The following is a 26,318-nucleotide window of genomic DNA, read 5'->3' as shown; positions in this document are numbered from 1 at the left end:
ACGTACCCAAGCTTGACTACAAAAAGGTCCCTGCAGATTGATTCAGGTTTGCCGACAAAATATGTGTCTTTCGAAAGAGGCAAGTAGAGAGGCTGAGTGGTCATATTAAACTGATGGGGGAAAGTTTGTTTCCAGGTTTAGGGCGCGAATAAAGCAAGGGAGGAAAGGGGTGGAGAATGAGCAAAGGAAGGGGGGATATAACAGGAGAGCAGAATCCGTCCTCCTGTTGAGTTAATTACTTCTTCCTAACATTTCCTCTGGTCAAAATTGTCAGCAACCGCACCATGTAATACAAGTGTGTGTTTTTTAAAAGAAACAGCATGGTATATAAAAGACCACTTGCAAACGAGAATTACTGCAATAACATACAATTAGCCTGTGTCCTGACAGCGGATGATAGAAAGATGTGGAAAGAACAGGAATCGTAGCCCACCTGGGATCTGGGAAAGTTAACAAATCTGAAAGCTTGCAAAGGCAGCCGTGAGCTGTCAAGATGCTTTCTGGCTGTTTCCTTCCTCTCCATCCCTTTTACTAGGTGCTTATTTTATTGATCTAATTTCCATCTCGGTGGCCTGCGTTTTTAACAAATATATTTCAATGAGCATTAGCTCTGACCTGACACTGTAGGCCTGGAAGGTTTGTTGCCTGGATGCCCTGGAGCTGCCCACTCCAATTCTGCAATAAGTGAATAATAATAATAATAATAATAATAATAATAATAATAATAATTTCTTATTTATACCCCGCCCTCCCCAGCCAAGACCGGGCTCAGGGCGGCTGGCAACCAATAATAAAAACAAGTTGATTAAAATACAATTTAAAAGATTAAGATACAGTATTAAAACAATTAGGGAGCAATCTCATCATAGGAGGAGAAAGGAAAAAGAAAAAGGGGGAGGGAATCAAACTGATTCTGAGCCAAAGGCCAGGTGGAACAACTCTGTCTTACAGGCCCTGCGGAAAGAGATCAGATCCCGCAGGGCCCTGGTCTCATGAGCAGAGCGTTCCACCAGGCCGGGGCCAGTGCTGAGAAGGCCCTGGCTCTGGTTGAGGCTAATCTGACTTCCTTAGGGCCCAGGACCTCCAGGGTGTTGCTATAATAAGAGATCCTACTGGACCGGGCCAATGTTCCATGTCACCCAACATCCTCTTTTAACAGTGCCCCCCCCCCCAAGATGCTTGTGGAAAACCTCTGAGCAGGAGCACTCTCCCCTATTGCAGTTTTCAGCGGCTGATACTCAGAAGCATTGTTGCCTCCCATCTGCGTAGGGGGAGCATAGCCGCTGAGTTCGAAATTAGCCAGGCGCCAGGCGCATTTTGCACCTGGCTTTTGACTACTTGCGACCAAGTCAAGATGCCCAGGATGGTGCCTGACATCTCCACCATCTGGGGATCATTGGATCTGGACCGTTTCCGCACACTAATACCCCATCCTGTAGAATCCTATCCTTTACATTTTACCTGCACAATCAGAATGAATTTCCAGAACTAAAATGCTTTTTTTCCCCTATGCAGCCTGAGCAGGAGGCATCACCATGAAGAAAAAGGGGTCAGAATTGGCCAATATGTATAATAATAATAAAAAATAAAATTGTATTTATATCCCGCCCTCCCCAGCCGAAGCCGGGCTCAGGGTGGCTAACAACAGTAAAGTAATACAGCATTCTAAAATCAATTCATTATAAAATCAGTTCAAATCAAATTAATGGCAACCATTGGGCTAGAGTTCTGTGAGGATTACCAAAGGAGGGGGTCAGACTGTGCCTTGGCCAAAGGCCTGGTGGAACAGCTCTGTCTTGCAGGCCTTGCAGAAAGATGTCAAGTCCCGCAGGGCCCTAGTTTCTTCTGACAGAGCATTCCACCATATCGGGGCCACAGCCGAAAAAGCCCTGGCTCTGGTTGAGGCCAGCCTAACCTCCCTGTGGCCCGGGACCTCCAAGCTGTTTTTGTTTGAAGGCCGTAAGGTCCTCCGTGGGACATACCAGGAGAGGCGGTCCCATAGGTACGAGGGTCCTAGGCCGTATTGGGCTTTAAAGGTTAAAACCAGCACCTTGAACCTGATCCTGTACTCCACCGGGAGCCAGTGCAGCTGGTATAGCACTGGGTGAATGTGATCCCGCAGCGAGGACCCCGTAAGGAGTCTCGCTGCTGCATTCTGCACCCGCTGGAGTTTCTAGTATGTATGTGGACTGTCCCTGGATCAAGTGACTTTGCTTCTTTAAGTTCTCCTGAGGGGTCATCCTCCAGTATTTCTGTTTTGCAATGGGATCAGGAAGTATGTAGAATACTCTGTCGGAGACCCCAAAAAGCTGAAGCTGTTCAGAGAAGATGGCACTGGAACAGATGAGCAAATAGCCTGAAGTAGCATAAGACCGTTTCCTAGTTTTCTGCGACTGTGAGAGGCAGCTGGGTGGGGGCTGAAAATTAAGTTATCCCAGTGGTGGTGTCTCTTCCTGCCCCTGGCTCCAGTGGGTAGAACTGTCCTTTGATTTCCCCAGGTGTATGCAGAAAACAACAACAACAACATATACCCCGCCCATCTGACTGGGTTTCTCCAGCCACTCTGGGCAGCTTCCAACAAAACACTAAAATACAACAACCTATTAAACATTTAAAGCTTCCCTGAATCCTGCATTCAGGATGTCTTCCAAAAGTTTGGTAGTTGTTTTTCTCTTTGACATCTGATGGGAGGGCGTTTCACAGGGTGGGTGTCACCACCGAGAAGCCCCTCTGCCTGGTTCCCTGTAACTTGGCTTCTCACAGTGAGGGAACCGGCAGAAGGCCCTCGGAGCTGGACCTCAGTGTCTGGGCAGAACGATGGGGGTGGAGACGCTCCTTCAGGTATACTGGACCGAGGCCGTTGAGGGCTTTCAAGGTCAGCACCAACACTTTGAATTGTGCTCAGAAACGTACTGGGAGCCAGTGTAGGTCTTTCAAGACCGGTGTCATATGGGAATGGGATGGTCTGCTGACTCTTGACAGAGAAGAAGCTCGGAAGGAGATGCATCTGCCGTTTTGCCCCTTCTGTGCTTCCTAGCCGAGTGCATTGGGTTCTCACCCAATTGCACCTCTGTGCTTCCTTTGGCGCAGGAGAGTTGCGCTTCCCTTCCCATTGGAAGCTTGTTTGGAAAGCAGAGCCTAAGAAGGAGGAAAGTGGCGCTGCTGAGCTTGACAGTTTCGCCTCTCCGTAAAGGTGACTCTTCAACCATTATCAGATGGCAGTTTTATTCTAACCTTAAACATTTAAGAGTCTGGGAGGACACAGTAAGCCATCCTCTTGGGGGAGATTGGGGTGGTGGTGGAATCAATGCAACTCAGTGTAATTAGCAGTATTCTCCACCATCCCCCTCCGAGTAAGTCAATGGCAGAGGGACAATGGGCGGGGGAGAGAGAAAGGCCATCTGCGGTGTATGTTTGTTTGGCCTAATGTATTTTGACTACCTTGCCACTTTTATAATCAGATTGTTTAGGCGAGAGGGAGAGACAGAGATGCTATGGATTTTTTCCTTATCTCTTAAGCATTCTAATAGACTCTAATGCAATTAAATTAAGACAGCTCAGTGCGATAGAGCAGTACAATGGAAGGTGTGTACCGCTACATAACCGCTTCGCACAAGATAGGAGAAGTTATGGGTGTGACATCACTGGCAATCGCTCAATACGGGAGATGTGTGCTCTTCCTTGTTCAACTCACCCCCCTTTAATCCCTACAGCGACCCTGCTCACCACTGACCAGTGTTAGAAACTCAGATATATATGCTAGGCATCCCATGGCACCTTAAACCTAGGTTACGGTCGCCACAGCAGATGACCTTTGGGATATCTTCAATTATATGATCTCAAGTACATTGCTGGATTGTAGTTCACTCTTGCAACAATTTGCTGGCAAGAAATTTGCAAGGAGGAGAAACACAGTGGAAATGGAAATACATTCATACCTCGGGTTGAATATGCTTCAGGTTGAGCGTTTTCAGGTTACGCTCCGTGACGACCAAGAAGTAACGGAACGTGTTACTTCCGGGTTTTGCCGCTCGCGCATGCACAGATGCTCAAAATGACATCATGTGCATGCGCGGAAGCAGCAAATTGTGACCCGTGGATGTTCAGAAGCGGGTTGCGTTCGCTTCAGGATGCCAACGGGGCTCCGGAACGGATCCCGTTTGCATCCAGAGGTACCACTGTAGCATTAACTATGGCAGAGCTTTCCAAACTGTGTGTCGCAACACGTTAGTGCAGGGGTCAGCAAACTTTTTCAGCAGGGAGCTGGTCCACTGTCTCTCAGACCTTGTGGGGGGCCGGACTACATTTTGAAAAAGATAAAAAAAATGAACAAATTCCTATGCCCCACAAATAACCCAGAGATGCATTTTAAATAAAAGGACACATTCTACTCATGGAAAAACACGCTGATTACTGGACTGTCCATGGGCTGGATTTAAAAGGCAATTGGGCCAGATCTGGCCCCAGGTCTTCGTCTGCCTACCCATGCGTTAGTGTGTTGGCTGCGGTGTGTAGGTGTGTCGCACGAACCCTCCTCACAGTCGTCCTGGGGCTGGAAAGGCATTGGTCTAATCTCCCGTTTGCTAGTAAAACTGACTTACTGTGTCGCGAAACGATGCAAAACTGAATTCCCGTGTTGCGATACGATGCGTGTTCAAAAGGTATGTCACCAACTTGAAAAGTTCAGGAACTCTGAACTGTGGACTGAGACAGAGGCTTTTAAACTGCGGTTGCCAAACTGTCACCCAGAAATCTGCACGTACAGTAGTTGCGATTGAAGAAGAGTTTGGATTTGATATCCCGCTTTATCACTACCCGAAGGAGTCTCAAAGCGGCTAACATTCTCCTTTCCCTTCCTCCCCCACAATAAACACTCTGTGAGGTGAGTGGGGCTGAGAGACTTCAGAGAAGTGTGACTGGCCCAAGGTCACCCAGCAGCTGCATGTGGAGGAGCGGAGATGCGAACCTGGTTCCCCAGATTACGAGACTACCGCTCTTAACCACTACACCACACTGGCTCTCACAATTGGACCTTTGCCAGTAGCAAAACGCACCTGGGGAATTTTGAACACAGCCATTGACATGTGTTTCAATGCCTCACAGACTAATGTGTATTAAGGAGTTAGGCTGCGCTGCTAACCTGGCTTATTTTGGAGGAGGCCGCATTGAACTCACTGGAGCCTCCTCCTAGGTAGAGCAGATTAGGGCCGCGCTGCCAGTTACCGGAAGACGATAGCAATGTAAACATGCATGAGAGTGACGCTGCAATCCTTTTCAGAAATAAGCCATGTCGAGTTCAGTGAGAGTTACTCCAAAGGAAGCACGCATAGGATTGATTGCACCTTAAGCAATTTTATATGGAGGTATAAATATATCGTAAGGCTTCGCTGCCTGGTGAACATAATATTATTTTAAAAGAGAAAAAAACAACCCTGAATGCGCAGGGCCGTGTAGGCAGCAGAAATTTTTAATTTTCTTTCTGCAGGAAAACGAAAATAAGAAATCTAATGAAAGTTTACTTTGCACTTAAGGGGGGGAAATGCAGCAGGTTTATGATGTGTACTCAGAGGTGTAATCCCTCTTGGATATTGTTTCCAATTCTGGAGTTCTTTAATATCCTCGGGTTGCCAGGTACAAAGATATGTAGGCGCTGCAATGTTTTTCAGGTGTTCCTTTGCAGTCATTCAGAATGCCAAACTTGCCCCCCCCCCGCTTCGTGGGGGCAACGTTGGCAGCAGAAATTAGAAGCAGCGTTTTATAGCAGGAGATGCGACTATGACTACTGCGTTTGATTAAATAGCTCCGAATCCCAGACTGTTTGTTTCATAAAAGTTGCCCTACACTGATTGCATTGAGAGAGAGAACACACTTCAGACAAGTTTGTTATAGATCCTGATAGGATGCACTTAATCACCAAAACCGCAATTATCACAGTGGCTAACAAAACAGGATTTTTAAAGTCCTACGGCAAAACGTTTCGGCTTCGTCAGTTGGCTCTGATAAAAGTGACTGTGCCAGTTTTAGAGCTTTGTAGATGGAAGGGACCAGAGATAGCTCCATCTGTAGAGCATGAGACTCATTATCTCAGGGCTGTGGGTTTGAATCCCATGTTGGGCAAAAAGATTCCTGCGTTGGAGGGGTGGGACTAGATGACCCTCGTGGTCCCCTTGCCACTCCTACAATTCTGTGATTCTATGAATGCTTAGAAGGACTTCATTTGCTGAAGCTAAGCGATGCTGGTACTGTCTTTGAGGCCATGCAGGGTTAATGTGCCCGATATGTGCAGCCAGAAGAGGGAACATGGGAGCGTTTTGCTATAAGAATTTAAATTTTACCTTTCGTTAGCCTCTGTAATCTGGCTGAAATCCCCTGTAGTGAGTGGCCACCATCCACTCATGCATGGGGCCTCTCCTTCCTCCTCTGTCCCCCTCAGTGCGCCCTCAAGATATGCTCTAGATGCAGCGGTTCTCAACCTGTGGGTCCCCAGATGTTGTTGGACTACAACTCCCATCATCCCTGAGCTCTGGCCTTGCTAGCTAGGGGTGATGGGAGTTGTAGTTCAACAACATCTGTGGACCCACAGGTTGAGAAAGGCTGCTCTAGAGAGTTGGGGGACCCTCTGGAGAAGATTTGGGGGGCTGGCAGGGGGAGAAGAGAAGCTGCAAGTTCCTTTATGTAAGTGAGTAAGGGATAAGAATATTGATAGTGTAAGGTAAAGGTAAAGGTACCCCTGCCCGTACGGGCCAGTCTTGCCAGACTCTAGGGTTGTGCGCTCATCTCACTCTATAGGCCGGGAGCCAGCGCTGTCCGCAGACACTTCCGGGTCACGTGGCCAGCGTGACAAGCTGCATCTGGCGAGCCAGTGCAGCACACGGAACGCCGTTTACCTTCCCTCTGGTAAGCGGTCCCTATTTATCTACTTGCACCCGGGGGTGCTTTCGAACTGCTAGGTTGGCAGGCGCTGGGACCGAACGACGGGAGCGCACCCCGCAGCGGGGATTCGAACTGCCGACCTTTCGATTGGCAAGTCCTAGGTGCTGAGGCTTTAACCCACAGCGCCACCCGCGTCCACATTGATAGTGTAGGCTAGGTTTATCAATGGCTATTGGTCATTATAATTATTTATTATTTATTCAACTTATACACCACTCTGTACCTAGATATCCCAGAGTGGATCACAACAAGACCACAACATATAAAATCAAACCAAAAGCAGTAACCCAATAACCCCCCCCCCCCCCCAAAAAAAGCCACATTCTAAAAGGGTGTTAGATGTCAATAAGATCTACCAAAGGCCTGGTTTAAAGGAATGTTTTTACCCAGCACCTAAAGGTGTATAATGAATGGGACACAGGTGGCGCTGTGGGTAAAACCACAGAGCCTAGGACTTGCCGATCAGAAGGTTGGCGGTTTGAATCCCCATGACGAAGTGAGCTCCCGTTGCTCAGTCCCTGCTCCTGCCAACCTAGCAGTTCAAAAGCACGTCAAAGTGCAAGTAGATAAATAGGTACCGATCTGGTGGGAAGGTAAATGGCGTTTCCATGCGCAGCTCTGGTTCGCCAGAAGCGGCTTAGTCATGCTGGCCACATGACCCAGAAGCTGTACGCCGGCTCCCTCGGCCAATAAAGCTAGATGAGCGCCACAACCCCAGAGTCGGTCACAACTGGACCTAATGTTCAGGGGTCCCATTGGTCATTATAATTCTTTATTATTTATTCAACTTATACACCACCCTGTACCCGGAAATCTCAGGGCGGATCACAACAAGACCACAACATATAAAATCAAACCAAAAGCAGTAATCCAATAACTCCCTCCAAAAAAGCCACATTCTAAAAGGGTGTTAGATGTCAATAAGATCAACCAAAGTCCTGGTTTAAAAGGAATGCTTTTGCCCGGCACCTAAAGGTATATAATGAAGGCTCCAGGCGAACGTCCCTGGGGAGAACATTCCACAGATGGGGAGCCACTGCAGAGAAGGCCCTGTTCGCGTGTTGCCTCCCTCCGGACCTCTTGAGGAGAAGGCGCACAAAGGAGGGCCTCGGAAGATGATCTCAGGGACTGAGTAGGTTCATAGGAAAAGAGGCAGTCCTTGAGGTATTGTGATCAGGAAGATTATAGGAATCCTTTTTATGTTTGGAGGCAACCTAGCCCTGAACAACACTTGCAACATTTACCAAGATGTAGTGGCTTCCTGCTTATGGGTTTCCTGGGAGCACGGAGTTCTCTTACTTTCCAAAGCACAGGTACATCCAGCCGGGGGGGTGCAGGTATGTGCCCAGGTGAGTGGGACAGGTTCTGTTGCCTCCAGTTGACACTTCTGATGATGATTGGAAAGCTCTCGTGACGCTTCTCAGAGACCTTCCTGCTTCAGAGCTGCCTTGTTGCTGTGGCCGTCTCCCTGCTTCCTTGGAAGGAACGGGCCGTTCTTGAAATGTACAGGGCTCACCTCTGAGCAAACGGGCAACGGATATGGATGCCTCTTTCACGTCTAACGTCTTCACCCTGGCTGGCTCCGCCTGCTTGATATTGTAGGGTGAAAGTCGCTAGATAATAGAAAAGTACATCTCTTGCTTCTCCTGAAAGGTCAGTGCTCCTGTGGCTATAGAACAGATTATTCTGAAAATGTCACTCCACAAAAGAGTTGAAATACCTATATGGTCCTTTTACTAGACGCGGAGCAATTAAGCCGCAGTGCCTGGGATTTGCTTCCCCATCTGTGTTCCTGGAACCAGTTGCCTAAAGGGTGGGGTGATTATACAATAAACTATGGTACCAGATTTTTTTCAATGAATCCAGGGACAATTTTTTTATTTTTGAAGCTGAGGAGCAACAGGGAGTCAGTAGTGGGGGTGGTGAGGCAAAAGACCCTGGGCTCAAGCACACATGCATATTGCAATAATAATAATAATAATAATAATAATAATAATAATAATAATAATAATAATAATTTATTTATACCCCCGCCCATCTGGCTGAGTTTCCCCAGCCACTCTGGGCAGCTCCCAATTGAATGTTAAAAACAATACAGCATTAAATATTAAAAACTTCCCTAAACAGGGCTGCCTTCAGATGTCTTCTAAAAGTCTGGTAGTTGTTGTTCTCTTTGACATCTGATGGGACGGCGTTCCACAGGGCGGGCGCCACCACCGAGAAGGCCCTCTGCCTGGTTCCCTGTAGCCTCACTTCTCGCAATGAGGGAACCGCCAGAAGGCCCTCGGAGCTGGATCTCAGTGTCCGGGCTGAACGATGCGGGTGGAGATGCTCCTTCAGGTATACAGGACCGAGGCCGTTTAGGGCTTTCAAGGTCAGCACCAACACTTTGAATTGTGCTCAGAAACTTTGTCCTGTTAGCTAGGGATTGTGGGAATTGTAGTTCCAAAACATCTGGAGGGCCAGAGTTTGCCCATGCCTGCTCCAGGGTTTTGGGAAGAGCTGAGGGCCACTTTTCCGAGCCCCAGTGGCGTAGCGTGAGGGGTGCAGGGGGGGGGGCGGCCGCACCGGGCGCAACATCGGGGGGGGGCGCACTTGCAGCTCTCTGCCCCTACCTGGCTCACTCACTCTCTCTCACTGCAGTGCTGGCTGTGCGAATCCGATCCGAGCCGCCGGGTCGCCGTCCACTGTGGAGGGGAGGGTGCCAGGCGTGCAGTGCGGTGTGGAGAGAGAGCGAGGGACAGTGCAGCGGGGGGGGGGCGCAAATTACTTGCCTTGCCCCGGGTGCTGACAACCCACACTACGCTACTGCCGAGCCCTACCTGGAAATGTCAGGAACTGAACCTCTACACTCCACTTCTGAGCTATAATCCTCCCATAATCCCGAGAGAGGGCGAAGTCAAAAGTACTGCTTCCGCCGTAGTGGCGCCGCGCATGCGCCAGAGCATGGGGGCGCTTGTGCTTCGCTTCCCCCTTCACCAGAGCTTCATCCAGTGGCGTTCTCAGGCCAAGCCAGCCTGGCGCTGTGGCTGACGTCTGAAGTTATTTAGGACCTCTGTGGGTTAAAGCCAGCGTAAAACTAATTTGGGTTCTGTCAGCAACAATTCCGCCCTCGCCTTGAAACGCAGGCTTCCCAAGGTGTGCCGGATTCCAATCCTTATTAATTTAATTCATTTTTATTATGTTGTTGTACCCTTTTCCTTTCGAAATGAAATTTTGAGCCCGTCTCTCTCTCTCTCTCTCCGCCCCCCACCCCCAAAAGCCGGCTGAATTGCGTGTATTACATTAGAACCAGTAAAACCTTCCAGTCAGTTATTTGCTCTATTGTTTAATTTATAGGCTTTTATGAAGGAGACCGCTTCAGAACGCAGTTTTCACTCTCTCTATAAAGAGGGAAAGAGAGAGAGTGAGAAATGGAAATGTGCACCTTGATATAATATACCTTTATGCTCTGCTGTGGAATTATACCAATTTCTTGTCATTTCCCCCCCTTTGTGCGGTACCGTTTGGTACCAGGAGCAGGTAGTAAAGGGACATCACCAGTTTTTCTGAGGGATGGCAGCGTAGGAAGATGCTTACATATTTATCTGGGCTTTAAAAAAAAATATATTTCATGCCCTTTCTTTGAGATTCATAGGGATACAGGGCTCTCCTGCAGCGGAGGATTCTACTGGGGCCGTAAAATCTTAGAATCATAGAACTGTAAAGTTGGGACCCCAAGGGGTCATCTAGTCCAACCCTCTTCAATGCAGGAATCTCAACGCTGCCTGGCCTGGCAGAGTATCTCTCTTGCGGTCTTGAGCTCAAATCCTTGGCATCTCCATGAAGGCTCGGGAGAGATCCCAGCCTGAAATGGTTAGAAATTCCCATTTTTAATTTTAAAAAAGCTAATGCTGTTCTAGGCTGCATCAGCAGAAGTCTAGTCTCCCGATTGAGGGAAGTCATAGTCCCACTCTATTCTGCCTTGGTCTGACTACACCAGGAATACTGTGTCCAGTTGTCAGGAGTGTGTGCAGGAGCCAGGCCCTGTGACCAGTAGGACTTTGCGGGACTGGGGCCTTCCTATAAAAAATCAACGTGGGGGGGGGGTGACAAGAAATTTTCCACACCAAGTACCACCTGACCTTCCTATGCCTCTGATCAGAATGTCGGTGGTTTGAATCCCCATGACGGGGTGACCTCCTATTGCTCTGTCCCAGCTCCTGCCAACCTAGCAATTCGAAAGCTCACCAGTGCAAGTAGACAAATAGGTACTGCTGCGGCGGGAAGATAAACAGTGTTTCCGTGCCCTCTGACACTCATCATGGTCCTCTGTGCACCAGAAGCGGTTTAGTCCTGCTGGCCACATGACCCAGAAAGCTGCCTGTGGACAACCGCCGGCTCCCTCGGCCTGAAAGCGAGATAAGCACTGCAACCCCATAGTCGCTTATGACTGAACTTAACCATCCAGGGGTCCTTTACCTTTATCTTTTAGATAACTAAGAACTTACACACGAGTTTGATTTCCCCCCCTTTCCCCTCCCACACCCTTTTTCCTTTTCTGTCATGTCTTTTTAGACTGTAAGGCCTAAAAGCAAGGACTGTGTGTCTGTCTCTGTTTTAGTGGCCTCAATGTGCTCCTCTGGGTGTGCATTCCCCCCCCCCACACACACACACACTTGCCGGCCACGATTCAGGGAATGCCTTCAAGAAGCTAAAAGCTCACAGCAACCATCGCTTCCAAAACATGAGTAGCCAAAGCAGAGAAGTTTTTCCACCTGTGCAAAGAAATTTTACACTTAAGTGCACCCATGGTTTCCCAGCCTGGGAGGGGCAGTGGGGGGAATCAGTGGGTCTTTGTGAAGAAGCAGTGGCTGGGGCAGGAGAGAGCAAGCTATAAATTATTTTGACAGGCCGGGTGTCAAAGCTGCAGCCGCCGGACAGAAATTGTCCCTAGTTTATGTTGCCGTTTGGAGAGCTTTGAACAAAAATGGCTTTGTTCCAACTTGTATGGGCTGAAAAATCCCCCCTTGCCTTTTCTTTCCTTCTCACTCTCTTTCTAAAGGGTAAAAAGAATTGATGGCGAATGATGAACAGAGAAACAAAAAGACGGCTAATGCCACCCCAAAACACTAGGTTAGAATGCCCGCCCTCTCCTGACTTCGCCTCCAGCTGTTCCTGTGCAGAATCCAATCCAAAAGCAAAGCACAGAAGTTGTGGGGTCAGAGTGGGGCCGGGGCAAGTGAGGAATGCTTCAACGCGGTGCAACAAGTCATTTGTTTCTACAATGGCCAATGCAGCTGTTTCCTTTTTTTTCTCCAATAAGTCACCCAAAGTGCTGGCCATCTAGCCCATTCTTGGGGGAAAAGGCACTTTCTAGAGCAGAGCTTTCCAAACTTTTCATGTTGGCAGCACATTTTTTAGACATGCATCCTTTTGTGACACGGTAATTGGGACGTGGGTGGCGCTGTGGGTTAAACCACAGAACCTAGGACTTGCTGTTCAGAAGGTCGGCAGTTCAAATCCCCCGTGACGGGGTGAGCTCCTGTTGTTCGGTCCCAGCTCCTGCCCACCTAGTGGTTCGAAAGCACGTCAAAGTGCAAGTAGATAAAAAGGTACCGCTCCGGCAGGAAGGTATACGGCGTTTCCATGCGCTGCTCTGGTTTGCCAGAAGCGGCTTAGTCATGCTGGCCACATGACCCGGAAGCTGTATGCCGGCTCCCTCGGCCAATAAAGCGAGATGAGTGCCGCAACCCCAGAGTCGTCCGCGACTAGACCTAACGGTCATGGGTCCCTTTACCTTAATTCAGTTTTACAAGCAAACCAGAGGTTAAACTAACCCCTTTCCAGTGTGAGGAGTGTTTCTGTGACATACCTACACACTACAGCCGAAACACTAACTGTGTCATGACACACAGTTTGGAAAGCTCTGTTCTAGAGTGTCCCTATTTTCGGGTGAGATTCAAATCATGTACAGTCATACCTTTGATCCCAAATACCTTGGTACTCAGACGGTTTGACTCCCGAATGCCACAAACCCAGAAGTGAGTGTTCCAGTTTGCAGACGTTCTTTGGAAGCTGAACATCCAATGGGGCTTCCGCAGCTTCCGATTGGCTGCAGGATCTTCCTGCAACCAATCAGAAGCCGCGCTTTGGTTTCCAAATGTTTTGGAAGTCTAATGGACCTCCGGAACGGATTCCGTTCGACTTCCAAAGTACAACTGTACAATGGTACCCCGCAAGACGAATGCCTCGGAAGATGAAAAACTCGCAAGACGAAAGAGTTTTTCATTTTCTGAGGTGCTTCGCAAGACAGATTTCCCTAAGGGCTTGCTTTTCTAGACGAAACGGCCCTGCCTCTCGTGTCATGGCGACACGCACTGCACGCACGCTCGCTTCCCCACTCCTCCGGCTCCCTCCCACTTTCCCGCTGACGGTTGGTGCCTCGCGCCGCTGCCCACCCCCCTCGCGCGCTCCCCTCAGAGAGCCATTGCCGCCAGCACCTCTCTCCCCCTGGTGGCGGTTCCGCCGAGTCACGCTCCTGAGCCCCGCCACCCTCCAGCAGCCGCATCGCACGGTGGCCACAATGCGCGGGTGAGTCTGAGGTACCGGCTGCAGCAGCTGTCCTGCTTCTCCCCGCCCCTCCCCGCCGTTGTCAGTGTTTAAATGCAGTGGTGCTTCGCAAGACGAAAAAACTCGCACAACGAAAAAACTCGCGGAACAAATTAATTTTGTCTTGCGAGGCACCACTGTACTGGCAAATTTGGGTTGCACCATTATACATGGTTGCGCACAAAAACCACTTCCCCGAAAGGACTTTTCGCGATAAGGAAAGTGACAAGGAAAGATCAGCTAACCTCCCCACAAACAGAGCATGATGAGTGCTCTTTAAAGAGCCAACATCATCTAATCTCTCTGCCGACGAATCAGGACGGATGCGCCGCAAACAGGTCTCTTGGAAGCACCCAAAGTCTCACTTACGGAAACTTTGTAATGACCTGTTTGCAACTCCACAGTTGAGCTATTTTTCTACTGACTTTCAGGCGTAAGTTTTAATTCAACACCTCGAGAATGTATTTTATCAGGCGCCTTGTGAATACAAATAAATAAATTATTGTTTTCCTGGCCGCATGTCTCGCAGGGAGTATGTGTAGCATATATCACAGCATGTTCATGGGGGGGGGGGGGCAAGGGAAAACTTGGGCGTGCTATTTTTGTTCCCCCATGCACCGCAACTGTGATATTTCCTGGATTTGAAATCTCCGTCAAAAATACGCAGGAGACTCAGCCTCTCCAGAAAAAGCCCCTAAAGGTTGTGCTAGCTGCTCTGTGTAATTATTTGTAGTTGTAAAAATAAGGGACGGGAAGTAGTTGGCTGACATAAAAAAGTAACCTCCCCGTGTTGATTCATTACTTTAATGGAGGCATAAGTAGGTTGTTAATCTGATTTCCTATATAACTCTGAAGAGTGCCGTTTCGGAGGGGAACATCGGGAGAGCTAATGCAGCACAAATGTTATTTTCTTACTGCAGAAATGTGTATTTCATTATGCTATAATCATTGCTCAGGATTGGAAAAGATAAGCGTGTGTGTGCGAGAGAGAATTATGCTCTTTAATCAGTTATTCCGTTACCTCCTCAGGAGGGGTTTGAGGTAATAGCACTGATTTGCATTTTTAAAGCGCCTCGATCTCCTCCAACCCACACGCTCAGACAGAGGAGAGGACTAAGCTACTTAGCTGAAGTAAGGCCAACTCCACTGTGTTTGTGCGAAGGAGGCTGTCGTTGCAATCTTAACCAGCAACAGCACCTCTGTTGTTACAAGAACCGTTTTCCCTAATATAGAGCCAGTGTGGTGTAGTGGTTAAGAGCAGTTGACTTGTAATCTGGGGAACCGGTTTCGCGTCTCCGCTCCTCCACATGCAGCTGCTGGGTGTCCTTGGGCCAGTCACACTTCTCTGAAGTCTCTCAGCCCCACTCACCTCACAGAGTGTTTGTTGTGGGGGAGGAAGGGAAAGGAGATTGTGAGCCGCTTTGATACTCCTTCGGGTAGTGATAAAGCGGGAGATCAAATCCAAACACTTCTTCTAATATTACTGCTAACTTAACTCATAGTGACTTCAGGAATCGCCATTTGGCTCTTGCAAAGCACGTTTTGTGAAATCTAAATTAACTTGTGGAATTGGCAAGGGCTTCTTCGCTCAGGTAACTTTAAGGAAGAATTTGACAAACTGAAGGATATTTTATCAACAAGTGTTAGCTTTGATGGCTCAGCGGAAACTTCCATGTTCAGAGACAGTGGTGTAATGCAGGGGGAATACAGTGGAGCAAAGCAGGAACAGGATTTTCCTTGCAGCTTGGTAACTGAAAGGGTCTCCTTGCTCTGGCAAGTGAATGAGGTGATAATTAGGCTTTCAAGTTTCTTTGCCGACAGATTAGCATGGAGGGAGTCAGGAGATGAGGGATTGGGCAGAGGCTAGGTACGTTTTTCCTTGTCTTTGATGGGGTTACTGCTTCTTGCTGGCAGTTTGCGCTTCCTTGAAAGGCTAGTCATGTTTCATTAAAAGCTAAATGTTGCATTTCCTTTTGTGGGGGTGGGAAACTGTGTTTTACAACTTGAATCTATGCAGTCAAAAGTAAGTTCCACTGAGTTTACTCTGAAGAAAAGACACATGGGATTGCAGTCACACAGAACCTAATACAGTGGTCATTATGCTGTTTACCACTGTCCAAAAAACAACGTCTGTGTTTTTTGTCTCTCTTTGGGGTCTGTCATTGTGAGCTCCTGCAGTTCTAAATTAACCACTGTTACCCTCTGTTCAGAGAGAGTCTTCATACTAGACCCTAACAATTTCATTTAGTTAGCCCCATTCACGAATTTCTTCCTACGTGACATCTAGAAACGATTTAAGAATAAAAACATCAACAGTTAAAACATGCATAAATGAAACTTCCATGTTCAATGGCATTTTGTAAAAAACATAATTTTTATTAGCAGGCCAATCCAATCACATTATTTCCAAATCATAATTCCAAATTATACAGCCAAATTTTTAAATTTATTGGGGGTACCCATACATCAAGCTCTGAACGAGGATCAAAACATCACTTCTGTTCCTGCTTTTATCAAACAGTTCTATCCAGATCTGTCCAGACAGTCTCTTTATTACTTTCTTCGTCTTTTTGTTGTTATCATCTATTCCTTTCTTTGCGATCTCTGATAGTCTTCACAAGCAGTTTAGAAACAAACAACATCTGCGTGGGTTTGGCACAGTCCAAGAGTCATATCTCATAAGGACATTATATAGGATGCATTGGGGGAAGTCCTGTAGAACAGCCCTGGCTGTGAGCTTCCCATCTGGTTGGCCCTTTGTGGATGCAGAATTTAGACAAGTCTCGGTCTGATCCAGCAAAATAGTTCATGCATTCCTTGGAAAAATGCAAACCTTATATAGGTGGTAATCTTCAGAGAGGTAGCCGTGTTAGCGTCTCGCAACTGAAACAACAGAGGGAGCCTTGAGACACATGAAAGGCTGGAACATTTATTGCGAGAGAGCTTTCCTGGACTTTGGTCCACAGAGACATACACCGTAATAAATTTGTCAGTCTAAAAGGTGTGTCATGGTACAGGTATTCCCTGAAAGCGTTGCTTTCCTGCGGTGCTTTGCGGCACTCAGATTTCACAGGTTGTTTAGTTAAGGGCTCCGATTTGAGAACTTGAAAAGAGCGAGAAAAAGAGAAAAGCTTTAGAAATCCCTTTTTTAATCCCAGTCAAGGTATATTACGACTGCAATGCTGAAACATGACATAAGTGTGCATGAATATAGTCGGAAGGCTCTAGGGCTCAGGATGAGGGGGTATGTGTGGAATAGTAAATGACGATCTGGAAAGGAATGTACCTTATAAATCCCTGCGGGGGGGAAATCACACTGGCAGGAGCTGGAGAAATTTGCTGCTTTGCATTTAGGGAAGAAATTGGAGAAACTATGTAAACAGAGAACAGAAGTGACACTTTCCGCCTTCCTTAATTCAAAAGTCATTGTCAGTAATAGCAACCACATCACGAGGATGTAAAATAGGAATTTACCTAGCAGCTTTATAGAAGCTGAGTCTAACCTGGGTTGCGGCTAGTAGGAAGAGTCAGCCAGTAAACGAGGAACTTCGCAGGAAATACGATTATGACAATATATATATGGGAGCCAGGGGCGATGTCAGAAGTGAGGTAGCTTGCTTTGCATGAGACAGAGCAGCAGAGACTTACAGTGTCTGTATCACACTTGGTTTGTTTATGAATATTGTAAGCATAACATAGTGGAAGCAGATAGACTGCTGTAGCAGGCAACACAACCGTTATACCTGCGTCAAATTGCCAAGCAGAACCAAACGATGCTTTAGCTTGGTCGAGCTAAAAGAAACCTGACTGCTGCTTTCTAATTTTAATTGGCGCAATCTTCCCTTCTGTCTTTTTGTTTCCCCAACCACCCAAAATACGGGTGAGTTTGAGAGTGCAAAGACTTGGGAGACTTCTGCATCTCATTTGTCACCATCAATCTCCTTTCCTTAGTCTGTACGCACACATTCGTTTCAAAGTAGATGATATTCCAGTGCACAAATCCAAACAGTGATATTCCTGTGCACAATTAATAAATTGGACTAAAAAGCTTTAAATACCGTATTGGCCCGAATATAAGACGCACCTGCGAATAAGCCACACCTTTAAAATTTGGCGGCTTGGGGGTGGCTTGGGAGCCATGGACAGGACGGGCGCCATTGCCCCGCACTCCCAGGCTGCTCTCGGGGGGGGGGGGGCACTTTGCCAGTGGCGTAAGGTTATGAATATTAGCCACACTTTAACTTTTCACTATCGGAACTTGAAAAAAAAAGTGTGGCTTATATTCGGGCCAATACGGTAAAAAAAAAATTTTTTTTTAAGACCCCCAAGTTGTTTCGGGTGCAAATACTCTGAAATTAAACTGGCAAATTGCCTCAAGGAGCTACAAAAACCTCCTGGGGGACTATTGACTGCTGGAATATAGGGTATAAGATGATAGTGGGAATGCATGTGTTTTATTTAAAAATGCAAATATATAAAAGGATGTCACATAGAGGAGGGAGAAAGGTTGTTTTCTGCTGCTCCAGAGAAGCGGACACGGAGCAATGGATCCAAACTACAAGAAAGAAGATTCCACCTAAACATTAGGAAGAACTTCCTGACAGTAAGAGCTGTTCGACAGTGGAATTTGCTGCCAAGGAGTGTGGTGGAGTCTCCTTCTTTGGAGGTCTTTAAGCAGAGGCTTGACAACCATATGTCAGGAGTGCTCTGATGGTGTTTCCTGCTTGGCAGGGGGTTGGACTCGATGGCCCTTGTGGTCTCTTCCAACTCTATGATTCTATGATTCTATGAAATTGAGCTTGCATACACTTTTACCAAAAGGAGTGGCTGGAAAGGTCTTGCCTCACCTGTAGGGGGACCACCAGAGAACCAGGTGCCTGACGCATTAGATACCACGATGGAAGAAAAGTAGGATAGAGATGTCTGAAAGTAAGTGGCTCTCTAAACTCACCAGTGGGGTGTTTTTGTTTTCCCCGTAGATCATCCGCCGAGTCTTCAGAACCACTCCAGGCTCCGAACTCCCCCGCCTCCACTTTCCCACGCTCACACGCCAAACCAACATCACGCGGCCTCCATCAACTCTCTCAATCGAGGGAACTTCACCCCGCGAAGCAATCCTAGCCCTGCTCCGACGGACCACTCCCTTTCTGGAGAGCAGCAAGCTGGGACACAAGAGTCCACCCATGCTCAGGACAACTGGCTGCTGAACAGTAACATCCCCCTTGAGACCAGGTAAGTCCTGTTCAGCTGGAGTGGTGTAAGATGCTCTGTTTGTGCCAGGCATCTAGTCCTCATGAATGTAGAGAAAAGGCTGGTGGTTATGTCTAGGGCACCAGGTGATGCACCAGAGAAATGAATGGGGATTGGGGCTTTGCGCATGTATGTTCATTATCTCTATCCATGGATACACCGTATTTTTCGCTCTATAAGTCGCACCAGACCATAAGACGCACCTAGTTTTTGGAGGAGGAAAACAAGAAAAAAAATATTCTGAATCTCAGAAGCCAGAACAACAAGAGGGATCGCTGCGCAGTGAAAGCAGCAATCCCTCTTGCTGTTCTGGCTTCTGGGATAGCTGCACAGCCTGCATTCGCTCCATAAGACACACATACATTTCCCCTTACTTTTTAGGAGGGAAAAAGTGAGTCTTATAGAGCAAAAAATACAGTATTTTATAGCAATGCCTCCAGCTGTCCTGACAGTATGAGGCCTGTTTCTCTGCCCTTCTGAAGCCGAACTTTTGAATCAACATTGCCCTAAGTTTGACTCCTTTTCTGCTTAGCCCAGGGCCGGCAGGGCCTCTCTCAGGTGTGAATCAGCGGCAATGAATACAATTTATACTAAACAGATCAATATTTGCAGATGGATTTCCTTTGCATGGCACGTTCCGAGCATAACATTTGCATTTTCCTTAGTGCAGAATTTCGTTTTTGCCAGGGTGCCGAATGCAAACATTTCCCCCATCTGCTGCTTTCCCTCTTGTTGAGAGAAGGGGGTGAGAAGGCAGAGCGATCTGCCTGCTCCCTCCCAGCTTCTCACCAGTGACGGATTGTCTTCATTTTTGTTTGGCTTGCTCTACTGAGCGCCGAGTTGCTCCTCTGCTCTGCAGGAAGGTGTCCTGGGAAGCTTTGCTATCGAGGCATTCGTAGTGAGTTCCAGCACCTCTTTTTTTCTAGAAAAATAGCACTGGAGCAGAGTATAACTGTTTAGAATCAATCAGTCAATAGAATAGTGCAGCATTGTTTGTTCACATTGGCAGCAATTTTCCAGCTTCTCTAGTATAATAATACAGTGGTGCCTCTGGTTGCAAAGGGGATCCGTTCCGGAGGCCCATTCACAACATGAGCAGAACGCAACCCGCAGCGGCGCATCTGCACACCCACGGGTTGCAATTCGCTGCTTCTGCGCATGCGCGTGATGTCATTTTACGTGTCTGCGCATGCACGAGCGACAAAACCTGGAAGTAACCCTTTCCGGTACTTCTGGGTTGCCGCAGGACGCAACCTGAAAGAATGTATCATGAAGCAAACGTAACATGAGGTATGACTGCAATAATAATAATAATAATAATAATAATAATAATAATAATAATATATTTATACCCCATTTACTCTGGGCAGCTTCCAACAGAATATTAAAATACTGTAATACATCAAACATTAAAAGCTTCCCTAAACAGGGCTGCCTTCAGATGTCTTCTAAAAGTCTGGTAGTTGTTGTTCTCTTTGACATCTAGTGGGAGGGCGTTCCACAGGGCGGGTGCCACTACCAAGAAGGCCCTCTGCCTGGTTCCCTGTAACCTCACTTCTCTCAGTGAGGGAACCACCAGAAGGCCCTCGTAGCTGGAACTCAGTGTCCAAGCTGAATAATGGGGGTGCAGATGCTCCTTCAGGTATACAGGACCGAGGCCATTTAGGGCTTTCAAGGTCAGCAACAACACTATGAATTGTGCTCGGAAACGTACTGGGAGCCAGTGTAGGTTTTTCCTGGGACCTTTTCATGCAGAGCACATCGTCCGCTATTGAGTTATGGCTCTTCCTTACTTTCAGTGGGGACTTAGTTTAGCTTTCGTTTCCTTTTTTTTAGTAGTAGTAGTATCTTCATAGCTTATTCCTGATGCATTTTCACTTGGACGAAGAGAAAGAGGAAATTGCCTCGCAGTCGTCTTCCACAGTTTGGAAATATCATCGGCATTAACCGTAGCTTGTAAGGCTATTTCCCCCATTTAAAACGGGAATGAGAAACATAAATTCAAAATGGGCTTACGTGTTCGTGAGTTCTTTTGTATAGCTTTGTCCCCCCGAAGCGGAATAAATCAATATCCTATTTAAGAAACTGGAATCAGTCAATATATTGAAAAGATTTAGCCTCCTAGCTGTGCCGATTGCAGCGAGTATAATTGTAGTCTACCGCGCAGGAGAACTTGATCTTGTTAAGACATAATGGGGGAGATGTCATCGGATGCATTTTCCGCTGCCTAAAATATTGCTCCGGCAAGTCTGGAACCCTACAAAGCACCACATCAATCAATTAGCATCCTTCCCCATTAGTCTCTCCCTCCACCTCCCTGAGTTCCTTCTCCACATCTCTTTCCTTGCCTTCTGTCTTTGGATAATTGCATGTTACAGGTGAGTCTTTATTGCTCCTGAGAAACTCCCATCACTTTTTAAAGTGTTGTCAACCACAGGTTGTCAGAAACTGCTGCAAATGTACCCAAAGTCTATGTGCACATCTAATCGGATCTAATTTGGGGGCCCTGGTGTGTTGACTTAAGGGCTTCTGACTTCTATCCTGCCCACCCCCACCACCATTTTGCCACTGAGCATTGCAATACTGCCATCTATCAGATCGGGCTATTTGACCATCTAATCCAGGATTGTCTGCTCGGACCAGCAGTAGCTTTCCAAGATCTTAGACTGGGGCCTTTCTTATGCTAGAACACTAAAAACCCATCTATACCAAATGGAGCTGAGTGCTGAGACAGACAAAAGAAATTGCTTCTTCGTGAAGCTGATAGGTAAACTGTGGAACTCTCTGCCACAAGAAGCAGTCTTGGCCACCGGCTTGGATGGCTTTAAAAGAGGATTAGACCAATGCATAGGGGGACAAGGCTAGACATGGATACTAACCACATTGGCTGTGCTTTGCCTCCATTGTTGGAGTTCGGCCCTGAATACTAGTTGCTGGGAATAGCTGGTAGCAGTGCATTTTTTGCTCAGTCCTGCTTTCAGGCTCCTCACAGGCAGAATGCTCTTACGCTACCTGATCTTCTCAACTGGAGATGCCAGGGACTTTGGATCAATTCAGCAGGAAATTAGTTCCAGCCTTTCCTTGAAGCAAATTGTTTCCTTGGAACTGTCCGTGGTGCTGAAACTGCTGCCTGACCAAACTACTGTCGGGCATCTCACATTTCTTGGATTACCAGTCTCTGTCACAACGGGCATATATAATAATATATACCCCACCCATCTGGCTGGGTCTCCCAGGCACCCTGGGCAGCTTCCAACAGGAGATTAAAAATACATTAAAACACCAGCCATTAAAAAACTTCCCTAAACAGGGCTTCCTTCAGATGTCTTCTAAACGTCAGATAGTTGCTTATTCCTTGGACATCTGATGGGAGGGCATTCCATGGGGTGGAAGCCACTACCGAGAAGGCCCTCTACCTGGTTTCCTGTAACTTTGCTTCTCGCAGTGAGGGAACTGCCAGAAGGCCCTCAGAGCTGGATCTCAGTGTCCAGGCAGAACGATGGGGGTGGAGACACTCCTTCAGGTATACTGGGCAGAGGCTGTTTAGTGCTTTAAAGGTTAGCACCAACCCTTTGAATTGTGCTCGGAAACATACTGGGAGCTGATGTAGGTCTTTCAAGACCGGTGTTATGTGGTCTTGGCGGCCGCTCCCAGTCACCAGTCTAGCTGCTGCATTCTGGATTACAGTCATACCTCATGTTACGGACGCTTCAGGTTACGTCTTTTCAGGTTGCATCCCATGGCGACCCGGAAGTACCGGAAAGGGTTACTTCCGGGTTTCGCTGCTCACGCATGCACAGAAGCGCTAAATCATGCTTTGCGCATGCACACAAGCACCAAATCGCGCCACGCACCTGCGCAGATACGGCGCTTCAGGTTGCACTCTTTTCAGGTTGCAAATGGGCCTCTGGAACGGATCCCGTTTGCAACCAGAGGTACCACTGTAGTTGTAGTTTCCAGGTCACCTTACTCCTCTGAAGACATGGTGAGGGTTGCAAAATGCAGCAACTCATCAGTCTGGCTGCCGCTAGGTGTTCAGTGACTGCACTGTTTTGTGGATTTGACCTGTGGGATGCCTCTCAGGAACAGGGAAGGTGATTAAGACCCTCCCTCCTGTAGAGCGTTCTTACCTTTGTTCAAAGGCACACATGCAACACTTTTCAAACTTGAACCACACATGCAGTATAGGAAAGAGGCAGAAATGGGGCAGGACTTGGGGGTGGCCTGCAGTGTTCAGTTGCCTTGTGTCCCATTTCCCTTTCTTCTCAGCTATATCTTGTAGCATGAAGGGACTTGATGGAGGTGTATAACATTTTGTGAGGCGCGAATAAAGTTGACAAAGGGTTTCTCTCCCTCTCATTACCGGAACACGGGAAATCCAGTGAAACCGAATGTTGGAAGATCCAAGGCAGGGGAAGAAAATACACACATCGCAGAGTTAAAGCCACTCCCACAATCAGTAATGATGGCCACCAACTTGGAGGGATTTGAAAGACTAGACAGATTCATGGAAGATAAGGCTGATCATAAGGCAGCCCTGTTTAGGGAAGCTTTTAATGTTTAATAGGGTATTGTATTTTAGTGTTCTGTTGGAAGCCACCCAGAGTAGCTGGGGAAACCCAACCAGATGGGTGGGGTATAAATAAATTATTATTATTATTATTATTATTATTATTATTATTATTAATTATCATCATCATCATCATCATAGCTACTAGCTACAATGGCTATGTTCAGAGATCTATCTATCACTTGGGGACAATCGCAAGTGGGGAGGGTGCTACAATGGCACCCGGTTCCTGCTTGCAGACTTCCCAGGTTGGCCACTGTGAGACAAAGATTCTGGACTAGGTGGGCCATTGGCTTGAACAGCCAGGCGCTTCCTGCATTCTGAGTAATGACATCACACCGTTCTTCCATGTTACGTGGAAGACTGGAGCGAGCTGAGTTGGGTCCCTGTTTCAGCATTGTTCCTTATGAAGTCTAGCTGCTTGCTCCTTCAAGGCCTTTTAAAAGGCATGAATACAAAGAATATCACCCCCCAAAAGACTTAGGAACATGTCCGAATTTCAAAAATAAAGCCATCGTTCTCTGCAGCTTTCTTCTCTCCTTCCTATTTGATTCCCCCCCCCCCTCATCTTGGCTCAGAGGGCTGCCTCCGCTAAGCCCCTTCCTTCTTCTATTCTGTTATTGACGCTTGCATTAAACATTATACAACCCAACATCCTGCCTAGTGTTATATTGGCAATCTCCCGCTGAAACGTACAGTTCCATTGTAGAAACCCATTTTTACACAGAGGCTTTTAACTACTGATAAATTCATATTTATATCCTCGCTGCTACCCTTCTTGATGGTGCATCCATCAAAAGCACTCTTTTTTATTTTACCGCCTTCTTCTTGGCATACAACTTCTGAATACGCCGTGCTTGGTTTTTAACGGTTTCCGAACCGGCGTTTCGGCTCACGCAGCTCGATCCTCTACACCTCAAAGCTATAAACATGAATTGTGTTTCTCTTCTTGGGATCAGGAAGCGGCCAAAGACTCGCCTTCCTAGTAAAGGCTGGCGAGAGTGGGGGGAATGAAAAGAAACCATTGCCCCTCACCTCTGCCAGGGGAAAGTGGGATTCCCACCCCGAAAATGAGAGCACTTTATAGAGCAAAAGTGGGGAACCTGAGACTCTTCAGATGTTGCTAGAAGAAGAAGAAGAAGAAGAGGAGGAGGAGGAGGAGGAGTTTGGATTTGATATCCCGCCTTTCACTCCCTTTAAGGAGTCTCAAAGCGGCTAACATTCTCCTTTCCCTTCCTCCCCCACAACAAACACTCTGTGAGGTGAGTGGGGCTGAGAGACTTCAAAGAAGCGTGACTAGCCCAAGGTCACCCAGAAGCTGCATGTGGAGGAACGGAGACGCGAACCCGGTTCCCCAGATTACGAGACTACCGCTCTTAACCACTACACCACACTGGCTCCCTAATGCCATCACTTCCTGCCCCCATGGCCAGTAGCCAGGAGTGATGGGGCCTGGGGTCCCGCAATATGCAAGGCAGCAAATTAAGTTTGGTTCCAGCCCTCATTGCATAACACCTGAAAACGCAATGTTCTGTGAAAGGGATGGGGCACCTGTGGCCTTCCCATAAGCCCCAAGAATTTATTTTATTTATTGAATTTATTTGTTGTATAGTTGTTTAGTCGTGTCTGACTCTTCGTGACCCCCTGGACCAGAGCATGCCAGGCACTCCTGTCTTCCACTGCCTCCCACAGCTTGGTCAAACTCATGCTGGTAGCTTTGAGAGCACTGTCCAACCATCTCGTCCTCTGTCGTCCCCTTCTCCTTGTGCCCTCCATCTTTCCCAACATCAGGGTCTTTTCCAGGGAGTCTTCTCTTCTCATGAGGTGGCCAAAGTCTTGGAGCCTCGGCATCTGGATCTGTCCTTCCAGTGAGCACTCAGGGTTGATTTCCTTAAGAATGGAGAGGTTTGATCTTCTTGCAGTCCATGGGACTCTCAAGAGTCTCCTCCAGCACCATAATTCAGAAGCATCCATTCTTCGGCAATCAGCCTTCTTTATGGTCCAGCTCCCACTTCCTTACATCACTACTGGGAAAACCATAGCTTTAACTAGATGGACCTTTGTTGGCAAGGTGATGTCTCTGCTTTTTAAGATGTAAATCCAAGCCAGTAGGTTTTGGTAATGCTGGAAAGGAAGAGCCTACAAGGCTGAAAGTCCAGTAGCATCACAGAAACTTTCATATAGTAACAAAAATATATGTTCAAATATATAAAAGGATGTCACATAGAGGAGGGAGAAAGGTTGTTTTCTGCTGCTCCAGAGAAGCGGACACGGAGCAATGGATACAAACTACAAGAAAGAAGATTCCACCTAAACATTAGGAAGAACTTCCTGACAGTAAGAGCTGTTCGACAGTGGAATTTGCTGCCAAGGAGTGTGGTGGAGTCTCCTTCTTTGGAGGTCTTTAAGCAGAGGCTTGACAACCATATGTCAGGAGTGCTCTGATGGTGTTTCCTGCTTGGCAGGGGGTTGGACTCGATGACCCTTGTGGTCTCTTCCAACTCTATGATTCTATGATTCTATGATTCTATGAAAAATAATTTATTATTTATACCCTGCCCATCTGGCTGGGTTTCCCTAGCCATCCAGGCAGCTTATTTCAAGATAGGAAGGCTGTCCTCTAATGTTAGGGCATTCATAGTAAACCACTGCTGTCAGGAATCTCCTCCGCTCCATCCTCATTTGCATATCAAGGTATGATCACCCTGTTTACATGGTCGCTTATTATTGGATGAAATAAGGGTTGACTCAAGAGCTCCTGACCTCGCCGGGAGTGACCTTTATTGACTTGTTTTCAATTGGCTCCAGTGTCTGATTCAGCTTTTGAATTTTAACCAAACCAGAGGTTGACGTGAGTTCAAGGGTGCTTATTCAGGGGATGTGTACAGGGCATAATTATGTTGTCTGCCTGTTTTCCTGGATAAAATGAATTGGTACTGATGTGTCTCAGGCTGTATGCATTCGGAGTGAAAAA

The 26,318-nt window shown here is 47.3% G+C and overlaps 1 protein-coding gene across 14 annotated transcripts in view; it reads left to right on the top strand.

The window, feature by feature from the left end:
* TENM4 (teneurin transmembrane protein 4) overlaps positions 1 to 26,318 on the top strand; it is a 636,641-nt gene that overhangs the window by 397,332 nt on the left and 212,991 nt on the right. For all 14 annotated transcript variants that reach the window (XM_083435951.1, XM_083435958.1, XM_083435956.1 and 11 more), the window contains one exon: positions 18,504 to 18,756. In XM_083435951.1, the coding sequence (XP_083292077.1) occupies positions 18,504 to 18,756 (253 nt within the window). The remainder of the gene's footprint in view (positions 1 to 18,503; positions 18,757 to 26,318) is intronic.

This window comes from Podarcis tiliguerta (genome assembly GCF_965153285.1).
Source record: "Podarcis tiliguerta genome assembly, chromosome: 4".
Classification (NCBI taxonomy): domain Eukaryota; kingdom Metazoa; phylum Chordata; class Lepidosauria; order Squamata; family Lacertidae; genus Podarcis; species Podarcis tiliguerta.
Note: the sequence above shows the minus strand (reverse complement) of the source record. Positions and strands in the feature narration are given on the sequence as shown.